Here is a 16,180-nt window from a genome sequence, read left to right as displayed (position 1 = left end):
CCTTAATATCTTGGTCATCCCCTCTTCCACAAATTTCCTGGGCTCAGGTATATAGAGGTGTACCATAAACAGATACCACAAATGCAACACAAACAACAACAGCTGGTGAATACTGACAGTCTAAAAGGTAGGCAACCTTTGGAGACAGGCATTTCTCAGGTCAGTTTTTCATGGAATTCCTGAGGACAACAATAGCATATAGCTTTAAACCCAGCCCAGAGAAGGCAATGGCAACCCACTCCAGTACTCTTGCCTGGAAAATCCCATGGATGGCAGAGCCTGGTAAACTGCAGTCCATGAGGTCGCTAAGAGTTGGACATGGCTGTGCGACTTCACTTTAACTTTTCACTTTCATGCATTGGAGAAGGACACGGCAACCCATTCCAGTGTTCTTGCCTGGAGAATCCCAGGGACAGGGGAGCCTGGTGGGCTGCCGTCTATGGGGTTGCACAGAGTTGGGCACGACTGACGCGACTTAGCAGCAGCAGCAGCAGCAACAAGCTCATTGCAGTGAAGATCATGACCATTAAGCAAAATACTAGCAGTAACAGGATAGTGACATATTAACACCCTTGACTGCAATTTTTGTCCTGGGCTGCAGTTCCATTATGCTATCCAACCTCAGTCCTCTTCAGCCAGTGTCAAACACTGGACGGGGTGTAACAAAAGACAAGGTTAATATAATGGTGCCTTTCTTTAGCAGGTTCAGTACAGTTCAGTCTCTCAGTCGTGTCTGACTCTTTGCAACCCTATGAACCGCAGCATGCCAGGCCTCCCTGTCCATCACTAACTTCTGGAGTGCACCCAAACCCATGTCGATCGAGTCGGTGATGCCATCCAGCCATCTCATCCTCTGTCGTCCCCTTCTCTTCCCGCCCCCAATCCTACCCAGCATCAGGGTCTTTTCCAATGAGTCAACTCTTCGCATCAGGTGGCCAAAGTATTGGAGTTTCAGCTTCAAAATCAGTCCTTGCAATGAACACCCCGGACTGATCTCCTTTAGGATGGACTGGTTATCTCCTTGCAGTCCAAGGGACTCTCAAGAATCTTCTCCAACACCATAGTTCAAAAGCATCAATTCCTCAGCACTCAGCTTTCTTTATAGTCTCTAGTAGGGGACCTAGATTAATTTCTTTGTCTTCTTAGGTGAGTCCAGATGAAATGTCTAAGTTCCTTTCTAGTCTTAATCCTCACAGGGCTGCAAACCCAAAACACCTGGGACTTGCCTGCCAGTTTTAGTCCCAGGGCCACTTACAATATGTTCCCCTGGCGTAGATCCTGTGGCAAGGGCAAAAGTGAGTTATTTTCCTGATCGTTAGCTGGCAGTGATACTTGAGTGGTCAACAGTTGAACTCTGATGATGTTGACTAGTTTGCCTCTGGGTTAACATGATGTAGGTACGCCCTGTGCTGACTGCTGCTGGAATATTTAATGACAAGTTCCGTGACTTAAGCTAGCCTCTTGGTTCACAAGTTGAGACAGTGGGTTTCCTGTATCAGTTGTTGCTTACTTAGTCCACTCATCCTTCTATTAGCCCAGAAGCAGTAGGGCTGTAGGACAGGTGGAAACGCCAGGGTATGGCATTTTTATCAGTCCATTCCTGAACTTCATGGCCACTAAAGCAGTGTTCTTTTGCATTGCTCAGCAACTTGACTAGGCCCACTATAACAGCTTCCACCTGTTGTAAAACATGTAGGCTGCATAGAGCGTTGTTCCTTGACACTATATCCCTGCTCTGCCCCCTCCCACACCTGAGACCAGAAGCCCAGAGGGTACTCTTTTTATTTCACCATTGCCACAGGTCCCACCCAAACCCTTCAGGGTAACCCACCATGGCCAATTCACAAGCCTGTCCCAGTTAGTGTCCCTAAAACCTATAATTGTTTAGGGGTGGTGGGTCAGGGGTATGTTTGTATTTCGTAGAAAACAATAAAACCAGAAAGGCTCTTTTGCCTGTATCACAAGCCCTCCCCATGCAGTCAGGTGAACCTGCAGCCCAGGCTGCTACTTTTAAACTGGAAAGAAATGGAGGTTAATAGGATGTCATCTGCTTAATGGAAGAGAAAGATATCTCTCACAGGAACTCACGTGCTAGGGGAATGACACCCCAGGATTATCCCCACAACGTTCCCTTCTCAGTCCTCATTCTCCAACATCTCGGCACTCACGGGATTTTCTGTAGCTTTCTGGCTGACTCACCAATTGTTGGGCTTCACCCTGCAGGTGTGCACGCGTGTTGATGCCCAGCCTCGAGATCAAAGCAAGAGCTGGGAGACAGGGACAAACACGTCCATGGCTTATTAGATAAGGAATCTTATGTGTCAAAAAAAGAAGGGTCTTAGCGCAACCATGTTCAGCAGAGAACAGGAAGGACATGGGGGCGCAATTTTCATTGCTTAAGAGAGGACCCACCAGTCTAACAGGGAGTTGACGTCAGTTTGTTCATCAGTTACCAGGGAAACCAGTGTCTGGGGCAGCAAGTATGTAGGCAGTTACCATTAAACCCTGTAATTAAGAGAACTGGATAGTCATGTGAGTGAAGGAGGGCTGAGCAGGGGATGACCAGAGAACAGAGAAAGCCATCTTGAGGCAAGTGGAGAGTTGTCCTAGATCTACAGCAGAAAGCAAAAGAGTGACCCCTTCCAGATGGCAGCTCCCCCAGACACTGTCTCCCACAGGCTGTTGCTTCAGTAGCCCTTCACTTGCCCCACTTCTGCTCAGATTGGCCAAGCAGCTCCCAGCTCTTTCTTAGTGTCTGAGCAGGAATGTTGAGATGAAGGTGGAAGAGAAGTGGGCACAGCAGGTGCTGTTTCTTGGACTCTGCAGAGGCAGGCTGCTTTTACAAGAGCTCTAGGTCATTGTGCAACTTGCTGATTGGTCTTCTCTGACCCTTGAATTCCTGGACATCTGTGAAACACAGACACTGATGCTGCCACTTTACTCACAGGGCTGCAGTGAGGTACCCATGAGATCCTGGGGTGAGGGCGCTCTCTGAACTCTAAAGTGTGTATAGTCCTATGAACTTCAGTGGCAGATGTCCAGAACCCAGGTGAGGGTGCAATTGAGTGAGTCAATAAGGAAGGAAATTACCCTACTTCTTGAGGAGAGTTTTCAGGAAACTGTGGTTGAGAGTCAGGTTACAGGACAGGTATAAGGAGTGAATTCTCGCCCAGGAACTCTAATTTGCCTGGACGTGCTGGAGCCCTAGAGGAAGCAACTGTGAGTGTCTCTGTCCTTGCCTCTTAATTTGTTTTCCAATGTCCGGTGAATATCTCCCTGCTTATGTGGGTGGTTGAAGAAGGCAGGGTGTGTGTTGATCTTCCACTCTAGGAGGTTCACTGTTGGAGATGGGAGAAAATGGGGTAATAAGGGGGTGCACTTCACTCTGTCCCTTTGTTTGGTGGGAGATGTGTTTACAGGACAGGGAGAGGGGGAGAGTTGGATGTGATATCCAACCAGATCTCTGATGTCATTGTCTGGAAGTCCCTTTGGAAAGTACATTTCATCTTCCTCTTGAAAGGAAGCACTTCTCTAGCCTGGAAACCCCTTCCCTCCCACTACATCAGCATGCTTGGCAACCCTTGGTCCTTTGCACAGGTCCCTCAGGATTTCTTCCAGGTCTCTGCACCTCCTATGATTCTTTTCCATGCTCAAAACTTTACAGTTTCTCTCTGAGAGAGGAAAGAAGCCCAACACGGGAGTGACCCACGTCCTGCACCCACCCTGATCTCACTTAGCTCCTGAGTCCCTTTCTGATGATAACCAGAAGCTCTATTGGACATTGGCTTTCCTCCTCTGAAGCCAGCCTCTCCCTGATGGCACCTGTCTCTAACGTCCCCTCTTCCATGAGGCCCCTGTCCCAAGTCCTCTCAGAAGGTCTGGGCAGGACTCTAGGTGTGCCAGAAACTTTCCTGGTGGAGCCCAGGAATGACAAATCCTGGCAAATAAGCAGTCATCACCATTCTGTGCTCAGGACAGACCTTACCAAGCATTAGAACTCTGGCATTTTTTTCCAGATAGCATTGCAGACTCCATTACTAGTCTGTCCAGGGCAGCAAGTGAGAGGAAACAAGCTAGCATTGTAAGAGCTAAAGCAACCAACTTACTGGTATAAAAAGGGATAAAGAGGCCCAGAGAGGGAAGGGTCCCACACAAGGGCCCTCAGTGAGTCCCTCCTGATTTGACAATGGGCTCAATGAGGAATTCTACATCCTGGCCAAAGTGCCTCTGGCAAGGATGACAAGCCCAAAAAGGGATGACACAGAGCATCTGAGAGTAGATTCATGCTGCTGGCAGACCAGTTCAGAGGTCCAGCTGGCCCACTCATGTCCTCCCTAGCCAGACCTTATCCTAACTTTCCTTAAACTGCTTTTGGAGCCCTGCTACTCTTGGCCCCAGAGGATGGGAGTGGAGATGGGGGAAGAGCTTCTCCTTACCTCCAGGAGCTGGGCCAGCCCTGATCTTCCTCCTTGGACCAATAGCACCCCCTCTTTCTGTTCCTCTGCCTAGGACATGCTTCTCCTCCATCTCTCCATGCTGTTCCTGCTCACACAGCCCTGGAGATCCCTGGGAGCAGAAATGAAGATCTATTCCCAGAAAACAATGGCCAACGCCTGTACCCTGGTCATGTGTAGCCCCCCAGAGGGTGGCTTGCCTGGTCGTGATGGACGAGATGGGAGAGAAGGTCCCCGGGGGGAGAAGGGAGATCCAGGTAGAACTGGGTCCATGGGCTTGTCCGTGGGAAGGGGTGGGCACTGGAATTGTAACTAACCCAGAAACTCTGAATCTTCTGCTGTGGAAACCTTGAAGATGGTCTTCCCAAGAGGGTGAGTTTCCCCCAGATCTTCAGTCCACCTGAGACATGGCTATACTGATTGGCAAAGACTGGCTTCCCCAAGCCTTCAGCTCCATAACCAGCTGTCCTGATTCCTCCCCTAGGATCTGCTGACTCTAACCACCCCAAGAATGTACAAACAATAAGTGAATGACTGGTATTTGGAGGCCCCTATTCCAAAACTCTTGGGTTTCCCAGGTGGTCCTTGTGGTAAAGAACCTGCCTGCCAATGCAAGAGATGTAAGAGATGCAGGTTCGATCCCTGGGCCAGGAAGATCCCCTGGAGGAGGGCATAGCAACCCACTCCTGTATTCTTGCTTGGAGAATCCCAAGGACAGAGGAGCCTGGCCGGCTTTGGGCCATTGGGTTGCACACAACTGAAGTGACTTAGTACACTCATGTAGGAGACATAGGAGACATGGGTTTGATCCCAGGGTTGCGATGATGCCCTGGATAGAAAATGGCAACTCACTCCATTATTGCCTGGAGGATATCATGGACAGAGGAATCTGTCAGGCTAAAATCCACAAAGAGTCAGATGCGACTGAGCACGCACACTCCAAAACTTAACTGTTGTTCATTCTTATTAAATGTTGTCTTTGCAGAATGTTAAATATTTTTGAACTGATGACAGTGTTGTAAGTTTCAGTTTAATCATCTGTAGATGAGAATAATATCAACCACAGAGTGACAAAGAATTGAGCCAAGGCTTCATTTTTTCGTTGGGCCTCAGGATAAAGTTTTATCCTTCTGCTGTCCCAACCAGCTGAATTCTCCTGAGGTTTCCAGATGTACTGATTATTAAGGGAATTGTCTGGAAACACTGCCCCACTGGAGAAGATCTGGTTTTTACTGGCAAGAAGTGAGAATTCGATGTACCAGCTACAAGGACCAGGAGACCACCATGGCCCTGGGCCAGGGCTATGGAGGGATCAACTGAGGTCTTTTATCTTTCTGAAGTTTGTGTTTTGATTGGAGAGGAAAGAAATGAACAACATTAAAGCTGAAAAGAATACATAACATCCCCAGGATTTGTAGGGTAAGAGACAAGTATCTGTCTTTTAGAAAGAAAGTAGTTCCCAACTTGAATGGGCTGGGGCTAGAGAAGGCCTCCTAGACGTGATCTCAGAGCAGGGGTGGTATTCAAGGTGCCAGCTCTCTCTAGCTCCCTGAGGGGCCCTGAATCGAAAAGTATCCCTTCCTCTACCTCCCTGCTCTTATGGCCTCCATGGTTTGTGCACAAGGATGGGCAACCTCTAATGCTCCCTTCTAAGGAGTGACTTGCTTCCAAGGTACCTGCTGCCCTCCCCAGCCATGGGGGAGCCCAGGAGAGGCTCAGCCAGGGACCAGGTGTCTCTACCTGAGCACAGTGCACCAGGGGGTCTGGGATGTGGGGCCCATCCTCCAGGTTCCCACTGCTTGCCTAGTGAGAATTGAAACTAAGAGCAGGACACAATGTCCAGCACAGAGGCTCTCACCACCCATCAAATACACCAGTCTCCTACCACCTGCACATTTTTGGCCAGGCAATCCTGGCCCTTCTTACCCTGGGGGAATGGTTTCCAGATCTGAAATGTCACCTCTCCTCTCCAGGTCTCTTTGAAACCTCTTCAACCTTGAAGTCCTGTATCCTCTGAGTATTTGCATGGGTTGGGGGTACTGGGATGGGATGAGGGACATCTCATAAACTGTTTTCTTCACTTGTTACCTGTGCCTCACAGTTTAAAATTTGATGACAAATTCCTTGCAGACCAGGACCTGGTGCTAACATTTACATCCTGCTCAGTGCTAGGCAGAAAGCTATGTTCCACAGATAGTTTCTCAGTGAGCAGAGAAATGAAATAATGAGGAAATGAACAAATAAGTGAATGAACAAACTAGAAGTAACTGACAGATTTCTTTTGTTGTCTTTTTACACATGAATGCTTTACTCACAACAGTCAACAGATGGAAACAACCCAAGTGTCTATCAATGTTTATCCATGGTGAATGAATAAAGAAAATGTGTTGTTTTCCTATTATAGAACATTTCTCAGCCATACAAAGGAATGAAGTACTGAGATGTGCTACAAATTGGATGAGCCTTAAGAATGTCACTCCTAGTTTAAAAAGCCAGACACAAAGGGCCATATACTGTATGTATTTATATAAAATATCCAGAATAGATAACAGAGACAGGCAGCTGCATAGTGGTAGCCAGGGCCTGGGAGGAGGCAGGGATGTAGTGATAAATGGGTATGAGGTTTTCTTTGGGATTAATGAAATAGTTTTGAACTAAAGAGAAGTAGTAGTTGTACAATTATGTCAATGTTCTAAATGCCCCTAAATTGTATACTTTAAATGATTAATTATAGGAAATTCCTGGATGTCCAATAGTTAGGATTCAGTGTTCTCACTGCCCGGCCTCAGGTTCAATCCCTGATTGGGGAACTGAGATCCTGCAAGCTACACATCACAGTGAGAAAAAAAAAGGTTATTTTTATATTATGTAAATTTCATCTCAATGAAAAAAGAATAACCAAACTTACAGAATTGAGTGTATAATTCTTGAATCAATAGGCATTTCTCCCTTTAGTCTTTGAAGGTAAATCTCTCATAATTTCAGACTTAGGCAGCCTTCTACGGTAATGTGATTTTTTTAAATGTTTGATCATTTTTACAAAACAATTAATATGTGGTCACTAATCACAAAAAGAAGAAAATTAAAATTGCCTGAATTGTGCCCCTTAGAAAAAACAACGGTTAACACTTGTATATGCTGTTCTTGTGGTTTTTTCAATGTGTGTTACACATGCACATGCATGACACATGCATGGACATACTGGAAAAACCGATTCAAATTAAATAGAGTATTTATAACCTACATTTATCACTTAATGATGCACATTAATTTTGACTATCTTCTTTAATTTTAAAAACATGTTACATAGTTTTTTCTCTTCTTTATATTAAAATAGAATTGATCTATATTATATTAGATTCAGATGTATATCATAATGATTTCATATTTGCATATATTGTGAAATGATTGTCACAATAAGTCATGTCAATGTCATCAACACACGTAGTTACAGTTTGTGTGTGATGAGAACTTTTAAAATCTGCTTGCTCAGCAATGTTCAAGCATGCAACCCAGGATTACTAACTATAGTAACTTCGCTGTACATTGTATTCCTAGGACTCAGGTTTTTTTTAACTGGACATTTGTACCTTTTGAATATTTCTATCCGTTCTGCTCACTTCCCAACCCCACATCTAACAACCACAAATCTAGTCTCTGTATCTGTGAATATGTTGTTTCTGTTTGTTTTTTTTTTGTTAGATTTCACATATAAGTGAGATCGTATAGTACTGCCCTTCTCTGTGACTTATTCCACTAAGTATAGTACCTTCAAAGTTCACCAGTGTTGCTGCAAATAGCAAGATTTCATTCCCTTTCATGGCTGAATAATGTTCCATTGTATGTTTACCCTGAATTTGCTACATCCATTCATCCATCCACAGATACTTGGGCTCTAGGCTGCATCCATGTCTGGGCTACCATAAATGACGCTACAATTAACATGGGGGTACATATATCTTTTCAGGTTAGTGTTTTCATTTTCTTTAGTTAAATACTCAGAAGTGGAATTGATGGATAATACGGTAGCTCTAGTTTTCACTTTCTGAGAAACCTCCATACTGTTCTCCATAGTGGCTGTACCAGTTCACATCCCTACTGAACAAAGTTTTCGTTTTCTCTACTTCTCCAGCACTTGTTAGTTGCTGTCTGATAATAGCCATCCTGAGAGGTGTGAGGTGACAGCTCATTGTGCTTTTGATTTCTATTCCTCTGGTGATTAGTGTCAGGTGTCATTTCTGACAGAAACTTTGGTTCTGGGAAGGGGGAGGGTGGGGAGTCCATGGTCCAGGGTAAAAGCTGACAGACTTACCTGCCTTAAATACTGTGGCCATGGGGAAGGGGCAGGTGCACTGTATGCAAAGTCAGGCAAGTCTTAGTTTGGATCTGTCTCCAATTCTGCAAGCCTGTTTCTTCACCTGTAATATGAGGATGTGGATACACATTTCCTGGATCACCATTGGTCCAGTCACCTGGAGGGGGAGTGTCTACACCCTACAGAACCCTGAAAGAATGCCAGGGCCCTGACTCTGGAGGCAGCTGGCTCCTCCTTGGCTGGGTCAGCTTTATGTCCATCTTTTCTGCCACAGGTTCACCAGGACTAGCAGGACGAGCAGGAATGCCTGGACCAGCTGGCCCTATTGGGCCAAAAGGAGACAATGGCTCTGCTGGAGAACCTGGACCAAAGGGAGACCCTGGACCACCTGGTGAGCAGCTGGACATGGAATGCAGGTGGCTGCAGATGGTGTGCTGCCACTAGGACATGGCTGTAGGCATGCACAGATTCTATCCCAGGAAGAGGAAGAAGGTCATTCTCGAGGTGGCACGGGGTTGTTTCAGGGAAGACTGGAGCTCCTGGGAAGGGCGGAGAGTGAGGGCAACATCTTTAGGAGGAGGCTGCCTGTCTGACTTCTATTCAGCCCCATCTTTTTTGCACTCCCACTTCCAAGGAGATTCAGTGTCACTGACCGGGCTGGTCCTTTTTCCCAGGGCCTCCAGGTATGCCTGGTCCAGCTGGAAGAGAGGGCCCCTCAGGGAGGCAGGGGAACATGGGACCTCCAGGCACACCAGGCCCCAAAGGAGAGACTGGGCCCAAAGGTAGGTGGGTAGTATGTGGTGGGTGAGGGAGGGAGAGGGGAGGGGTGACATTGGCAGCCCTGGTGGGGACCAGGGTGTGTGCAGAGTGTCTGGAAAAGCCTGGAACCTCCACACCTGGTAGGCCTGGCCTGGGCATCTCCCCCCCACATTCCCACACTGACTGAACTTCCCCAATGCCGTCCCCAGAGGAGGCCAGGCAGTCAGGAGCAGTCTCCCAGGTCGCTCTCTCACCTGGAGCTGTGGGTGATAAGCTGCACTGCTGAGGAAATGGTACCTGCTGAGCACACTCTCAGCCGTGTTTCTCCCAATATGTTCCTTCCTCAGGAGGAGTGGGTGCCCCAGGCATGCAGGGTTCCCCAGGCCCTGCAGGTCTCAAAGGAGAGAGAGGTGCCCCTGGTGAACCCGGAGCCCCTGGACGTGCTGGGGCGGCAGGTGAGCAATGGATGTGGAGCTAGGCTCATGTTTCCCTGTGCCCACCCCCACCACCCTCCAGGTCAGAGCTGGCATTCCAGGATGAGAGCCAGTGTTGGGCTCTGGGAACTGTCTGTCTCCAGGGAGAGGGTGGTGTGAGCAGCAGGGACTGTCTGTATTCAGAGAAGGCTGGTTGTCGGGTTATGGGACAGTCAGTGTACAGAGAGGATGCAAGGAGAGGTTTCAGGTACAGATGGACTTTTGTACAGGTGGAAGGTGTATGGCAGGGGGATATGAATTCCATGTTTAGGGGTGAGGAGTAGGCGCAAAAATGCTAAAATATATGTTCAGCACTCACCCATTTCTACTTCTCTAATCCCAGGGCCTGCTGGAGCCAAAGGTCCACAGGGGCCTTCAGGTGCCAGGGGCCCCCCAGGGCTGAAGGGAGACAGAGGTACTCCTGGAGAAAGAGGAGCAAAGGGTGAGAGTGGGCTTGCAGGTAAGGAAGCCTTGGGGGCCCCCACTAGGGTACAGGGCAGGGAGGAGGCCTTATTTAGCTCAGCTCTCCTCTCAGGCAACCCATTTAGTTGCAGATGGAGGTAGAAGCAGGAAAGGTTGACAGAGTGGATGGCGAGGTGGACTCTGGTCTTAGCCTCTGTGACTCGCTGGAGGACAACCTGAGCAGATTTTCTATCTGATCTTTATGACAAGCAAACCTCTCTCTCCAATTCATCAGATAAGCCTGAACAGCAAATAACTCAATGGATGGAAAATACTCAAGCTATATGTATTCCTCTCCTACAACCATACCACCCACTGCACCGCAAAAGGAAGTGCTATCAGATTCCTAGAATTTGGAATTAAAATGAAATCTGGTTCACTGTCAGTGAGGTGCAGGGACCTGCTCTGGGGATACTGTTCACAAGAGAAACACAGGAAATCCTGTGGGAAGCAGAGGCCAGCTAGGTCAGCAGAGGTGGGCTTCCTAGGGGTCTGTTCCACCTCCTTACCCCACCCCCAACTTGTGTCTCCACTTGGACACTCTTCCCTTGAGGCTGGGCTCTGAGTGACCCCAGGCTGTTCTGGATCTGTCTTCACTTGGCCTCTCTCTCCTGCAGAGGTCAATGCTCTCAGGCAGCGGGTGGCAATCTTAGAGGGACAGCTACAACGCCTCCAGAACGCCTTCTCTCAGTATAAGAAAGGTGAGTTCTTGGACCTGACCCTGAGCCAGGCCCTGAGTATGGGCCTCAGACTTAGTCTGGGCTTGGCTTGCAGTTCGCTGGGCTTGGGTCTAAATTGAACTTGCTGGGACCATGATTGGGACTGTACCTAGACCTGGGGCAGAAGTGGGGCTAAGGACAGGGCTGGGAGAGAGCTGTGCTCCAGGAACTGCAAGTAGACACACGGAATAAGGAGGAGGAAGTGGTCAGTGTCACCAGTTCAGCAGACCTTATCCTGGCATACCCTGGGCAGGTCCCTACGACAGACAAGGGGACACCCAACCCTTGTCTTTCCTCTGTGGAGCCAGGTATGCAAGTGCACAGAGAAGCAGCCACACAGCCCAGGGCAGCAGAGAATCCATACTTGGTCATGGGAGTAGGGGTGGGATGCTGCCTGTGGGGTTCAAGGCTGCTGGGGACCTGTCCTTAGTGTGTGGTCACCAAGTATCTCTCCCTAAACATGCCCCTAGGTCTGGCAGGAGCAGGCTGCCTCCAGTCTCTGGTCATTCTGGACTCCCCCTGTACCTCTTGTGGTGTTTAAAGCAGAGATTCTCCCGTAAGCCTGGATCCTAATCAGGCAGAGGCCTCCTGGAACATACAACTAGTGCCCTGTGCCCTGGGACTCTCCACCAACTGTCCCTCCTCCTTCTCTGCTCTCCGTGATGATAGCTTTGCATTCACATCATTCATCCAAACTCAGTGATTGATAAAAAATTTTCTGAAGGAGCAGAGAATAAAGGGGCCTGATCTGGTGAGACATATTGTTGGCTTCTAAGGATTCAAGCCAACTAAGTACCAAAGTAGTTAAGGATGAAAGTTGCCAGTGTTTGGTATGTCTTCCTCCTTTCACAAGCATATTTGCATGCCTATTTACTCCCACATATGCACACTGATGCAAACAAAGAGAACTTGGGCATATGCACTGGCTACACACATGTGTACTTAAGCACCATCACCTATGTGACACCATCTACATACATGAGCACTAGGTACACATAGGCTCTCCCATCCAGATGGACCTTAAGTCTGCCCATGTATCTTCAGATAGACACATGGGCATATTCACTCATACAAATACACATCCACCCAGACGCATGGGATGTAAACCCAGTAGTGTCACATGGACTTACACTGACCTTGTTTAGGGCTGATCTGGGTGCCATCCTGATTCCCCAGAGAATCTGTTCCCTGAGTCCTTGTTGAAGCTACTCAGAGAAGGGCAGATGGTCAGGGTGTAGCCTGGGTTCTTAAACAGTCCAGGGAGCCCTGAAAATTTCCATGTATGACCCTAGAAGTTAGAGTGATGGGGACAGGTTATAATAAGAAGAGATACTTACGTCACACAGAAGATACTGTTATACAGCATACCCCTACTTTAGAAATAAGGAATGAGACCCTGAAAAGGGAAGTGACTTTCTTGTGTCCACCTGGACCATCATTGCCAAGGTGAGGATGAACACGTGGTCTTCTGGCTCCAAAACAGGGCTGTCTTTAGTGCTGATCCCATCCTGCCTGCTATTCCTACACACACTGCCCAGTGGTCCAGGGAGGCTGAGTGACTTGCATCACCCACAAGCATGTCGAGGCCGATATTAGGCTGCTCTCAGATGCACCCCCATCGTCTCCTTCCCCTCACCCCTTCAGATAGCACAGAACTCCCTGTGACAACCCCATGTGCCCAATCGTCATGGAGGGGTTGGAGTGAGCCCCCTACTTGGTGTTTCCCACACTTTCAGGAACTGCCCTGGGCTGCATGGTATCCTTTCCCTCCCAAAGTCATTCCAACCTACAGAGTAACTGAAAACTTGATTCTGGCATGCAACACAGGGAGGAACAGAAAGTGCAAGCTTTAGTGTCACCCCCAACAAGGTCTGATCCTTGTCTACATCTAACAGTTGGGCAACTTTGGGCCTCTTACATACGCACCTGAGTTCCGGGGTCCTCACCTGTACCTGGAGACCGTGGCACCACTCACAGGGCACATTGTGGAACTAGGACTGCTCAGAACCAAGTGCCTCACTTTCTTCCTATCTGATGCCCTGGTACCTGGATAGGAGGCTTGGGACTCCAGTTGGAGCACAAGGTCTAGGTGCTGCCACATCCCCAACCTGACTCTCCTCTTCCCCTAGCGGTGCTCTTCCCTGATGGCCGGAGTGTCGGGGAGAAGATCTTTAAGACAGCAGGCTCTGAAAAAACGTTTCAGGATGCCCAGCAGATCTGCACACAGGCTGGAGGACAGTTGCCCTCCCCATGTTCTGCAGCTGAGAATGAGGCCTTGACTCAGCTGGCCACAGCCCAGAACAAGGCTGCTTTCCTGAGCATGACCGATACCAGGAAGGAGGGTACTTTCATCTACCCCACGGGGGAGCCCCTGGTCTATTCCAACTGGGCCCCCCAGGAGCCCAACAATGATGGCGGCTCAGAGAACTGCGTGGAGATCTTTCCCAATGGCAAGTGGAATGACAAGGTCTGCGGAGAGCAGCGCCTCGTGATCTGCGAGTTTTGAGCTCCTCCCTCCCACCCCCCCCACACACACAGTGTGTGTGTTGGGGCGGGGGGAGGGAGGGTGGGCAGTGCCCAGAGCTTCATTTTTCCAGTTTTTCAATAAAATGGTGACCCTCTGCTGGCCAGGGCTTCTCCACAGAGCCACAGGATAAGGCCAGAGGCAGAGGTCCTATGGAACACATCCCTCAGAATAAAGCTCGAAACTGGCTTCAAACCAGAAAGATTTGTCAGAGGAAAAGAGGGGCAGCCTCCCTTCCCAGGAGCAAGGACTAAAGGAAGGTCTCTAAGTCTCCCCTGTTGCAAAATCCAGTGTCTCTGCCTCATCCCTCCATCTCCACCAACCATCGGTCACATTTGACCCCACTGATCACTGTCTCCTCCTTCCCTTTTCCTCTCCTGCCTGCGGTTTCCTTATCCTCCTGGCTGCTCAGCATCACTCTTTCCCTGTCTCTCCTCCTCTACTGGACCAGTCCACGGAGGAGGTTGGGAGCCTCAGTTCTGGCTCTCTTTTCTCCTCACACTTACTCCAGGCTTGGAGTCATTCTCTCCCATAGCTTAAATTCCTTCTATAGATGCCTCCCCCAGGTCGTGTTCCATTCAAGACCTCTCCCAAACCCTGGACTTCTCTAGCCAATGCAAGCTGTAGCCCTGGGGCTGGGAGGTCTCTCAGTGGCTGCCTTTTGCTTCAAGCCCTGAGCCTAGGAAGCTGCACAGGTGTAGCGGGATGACCTGGCAGGAAGGTACCAGCTTCTCTGGCCAGGTTGAGTGGCCTTACACCCAGTAGGACCCTCACCCTTGAACACCCAGGATCTCTCTCCCCTTGACAATGTGACTGCGATTGACTCATGGGAAAATATACCATCTACACAATCCTAATCCCTTTTGAAATCTCAGGCAAAGAGGGTGAACAGCCATATTCAGTTTCATCCCCAAACCTCTTCCTGCCTGGCAGTACTGGGGATGTTTGTCTCCACTCTACCTCAGAGATAATCTAGTCAAACCCTTCTCATTTTACAGACAAAGAAACCAAGACACAGAGAGGAAAGGAACTTGTACAGGTAGCACTGGTGCTACTGCTCACTCTTGAAAAAGGCCATGTGACTCCAGAGCTTATACTTTCAGCCTGTAAATTTTTAGATCAAAAAATTTTAATATTTAGTTTATTTTAAGTTTTTATATTTAGTTGATTTTATTGACACAGTGCCATGAAGAAAGATTTAAATGACATCTGTGGTTAAGAAATTATAATGAGGCCTGGATGAACCACAGGCTTATGGGAGGGGGTGATGAATATCCTCCCGGAGACAGGAAACCGGCCACTCTTTCCTTTGTTCCCAGGGACCAGGAAGACTGCCCTCTCTGGCCTCTTCTGAATAGACCCCCAAGCCCCACCCCTCTTCTGAACATGCTTGCAGCCACACTGCATATATGGAACAGCACGTCTGAAAACAAAGCCACATCTCTCAACAGCATGCAGCTCAGGCTCCTGTTAAGATCTTTCTCCTGTTACTGAAAATATCCCCAATTCCTGGCAGTTTCTGAATATAAACATTTACACAATAATGAGCAAACAGCTCTCCAACACAAAGGCCTGGAGTTTAAAGCAGCCTGTTTCTATTGCAAATAAGAAAAACAACAGGATCTACTTAAGCCAAAGGGAAGTAATTTTTTTCCCTGAGAACAGAGAATTCTGAATTGACTTTAGAAGGACTGGGTAGGGGGGTGGGGGTGGGGACAGGCAACCTTGTGCCACCTCCCTAGCTTCTGCCTCTCTCTGCCCATCCTCACCTCTTTCCCTTATTTACATACCAAATCTTCTGCATCCAGGTCTCTTGTGTGTCACAGAAATCAGAAACTCTTGCTCTCTTGCTTGACATCAATTCAAAACTATGTGAAAATGCATCTGCCTGTCTCAGATGCCCACCTCTGATCCAATCAACTCACTCTGGAACCCCATAGTCCAACATATCCACTGGGATGCATGGAAGGTCTTGGTGGTCTGGGCAGATGCTCTGTGAGTGATCACTACTCATTCCAATATGTACGCCACATCTATTTCTTGACAAGAGGAAACTATGTGATGCCATAGGAAGAAAAAAATCTGTGTTGCTGAAGTTGACAAATGCTGAGACCCCAAAGCCTAGGAAGAAGCTTCAGATCAACCTGCACCATGGGCCATGGGAGTCTGGTTTGCATCTCTCCAGCACAGAGAATAAGTAAGGAGAGTCATTTGGGCTCTGCAGACACAGTCCAATTAAAGCAGAGGAAAGAGGCAAGTATTTCAGAAAATGCATGTTTTTAACCATTCTTGAACACAGAGGTCTCTCCCTCCTACATCGTCAGTCATGAGCAAATGTGAACATGGATCTCCAATCACATCAGCCCCACCCCAACCACAGTAACCATGACCCTAGTTTAGTAGCCTAGGTGCCAAGTGAAGCCAGAGCTGTGGGCCTCTTATTGTCAAGAGATGTTAAGACGCTCACAATGCCA

The 16,180-nt window shown here is 48.4% G+C and overlaps 1 protein-coding gene across 1 annotated transcript; it reads left to right on the top strand.

Annotated features, from left to right (window-relative positions):
• Positions 1–4,512: 4,512 nt before the first annotated feature.
• On the top strand, positions 4,513–13,901 carry LOC145539733 (pulmonary surfactant-associated protein D). Its single transcript, XM_081573801.1, has 7 exons — positions 4,513–4,711; positions 9,044–9,160; positions 9,444–9,551; positions 9,876–9,983; positions 10,345–10,461; positions 11,081–11,164; positions 13,312–13,901. Exons 1-7 carry the CDS (start codon positions 4,513–4,515, stop codon positions 13,686–13,688), a joined length of 1,110 nt encoding a protein of 369 aa, XP_081429927.1. The 3' UTR covers positions 13,689–13,901.
• The last annotated feature ends 2,279 nt before the right edge of the window (positions 13,902–16,180 follow it).

This window comes from Giraffa tippelskirchi, chromosome 2 (genome assembly GCF_054371585.1).
Source record: "Giraffa tippelskirchi isolate mGirTip1 chromosome 2, T2T-mGirTip1v1.2.pri, whole genome shotgun sequence".
NCBI classification, from domain to species: Eukaryota; Metazoa; Chordata; class Mammalia; order Artiodactyla; family Giraffidae; genus Giraffa; species Giraffa tippelskirchi.
The sequence above is the reverse complement of the archived record's forward strand: the minus strand, read 5'-3'. Positions and strand labels throughout refer to the sequence as shown.

Excerpts from the sequence above, each read along its gene's own strand:
- LOC145539733 (XM_081573801.1), top strand. The coding sequence starts at position 4,513 with ATGCTTCTCCTCCATCTCTCCATGCTGTTCCTGCTCACACAGCCCTGG. Across the intron at positions 9,552-9,875 it reads AGGAGAGACTGGGCCCAAAG|GAGGAGTGGGTGCCCCAGGC; the intron begins GTAGGTGGGTAG and ends TTCCTTCCTCAG. Across the intron at positions 11,165-13,311 it reads CTTCTCTCAGTATAAGAAAG|CGGTGCTCTTCCCTGATGGC; the intron begins GTGAGTTCTTGG and ends CTCTTCCCCTAG.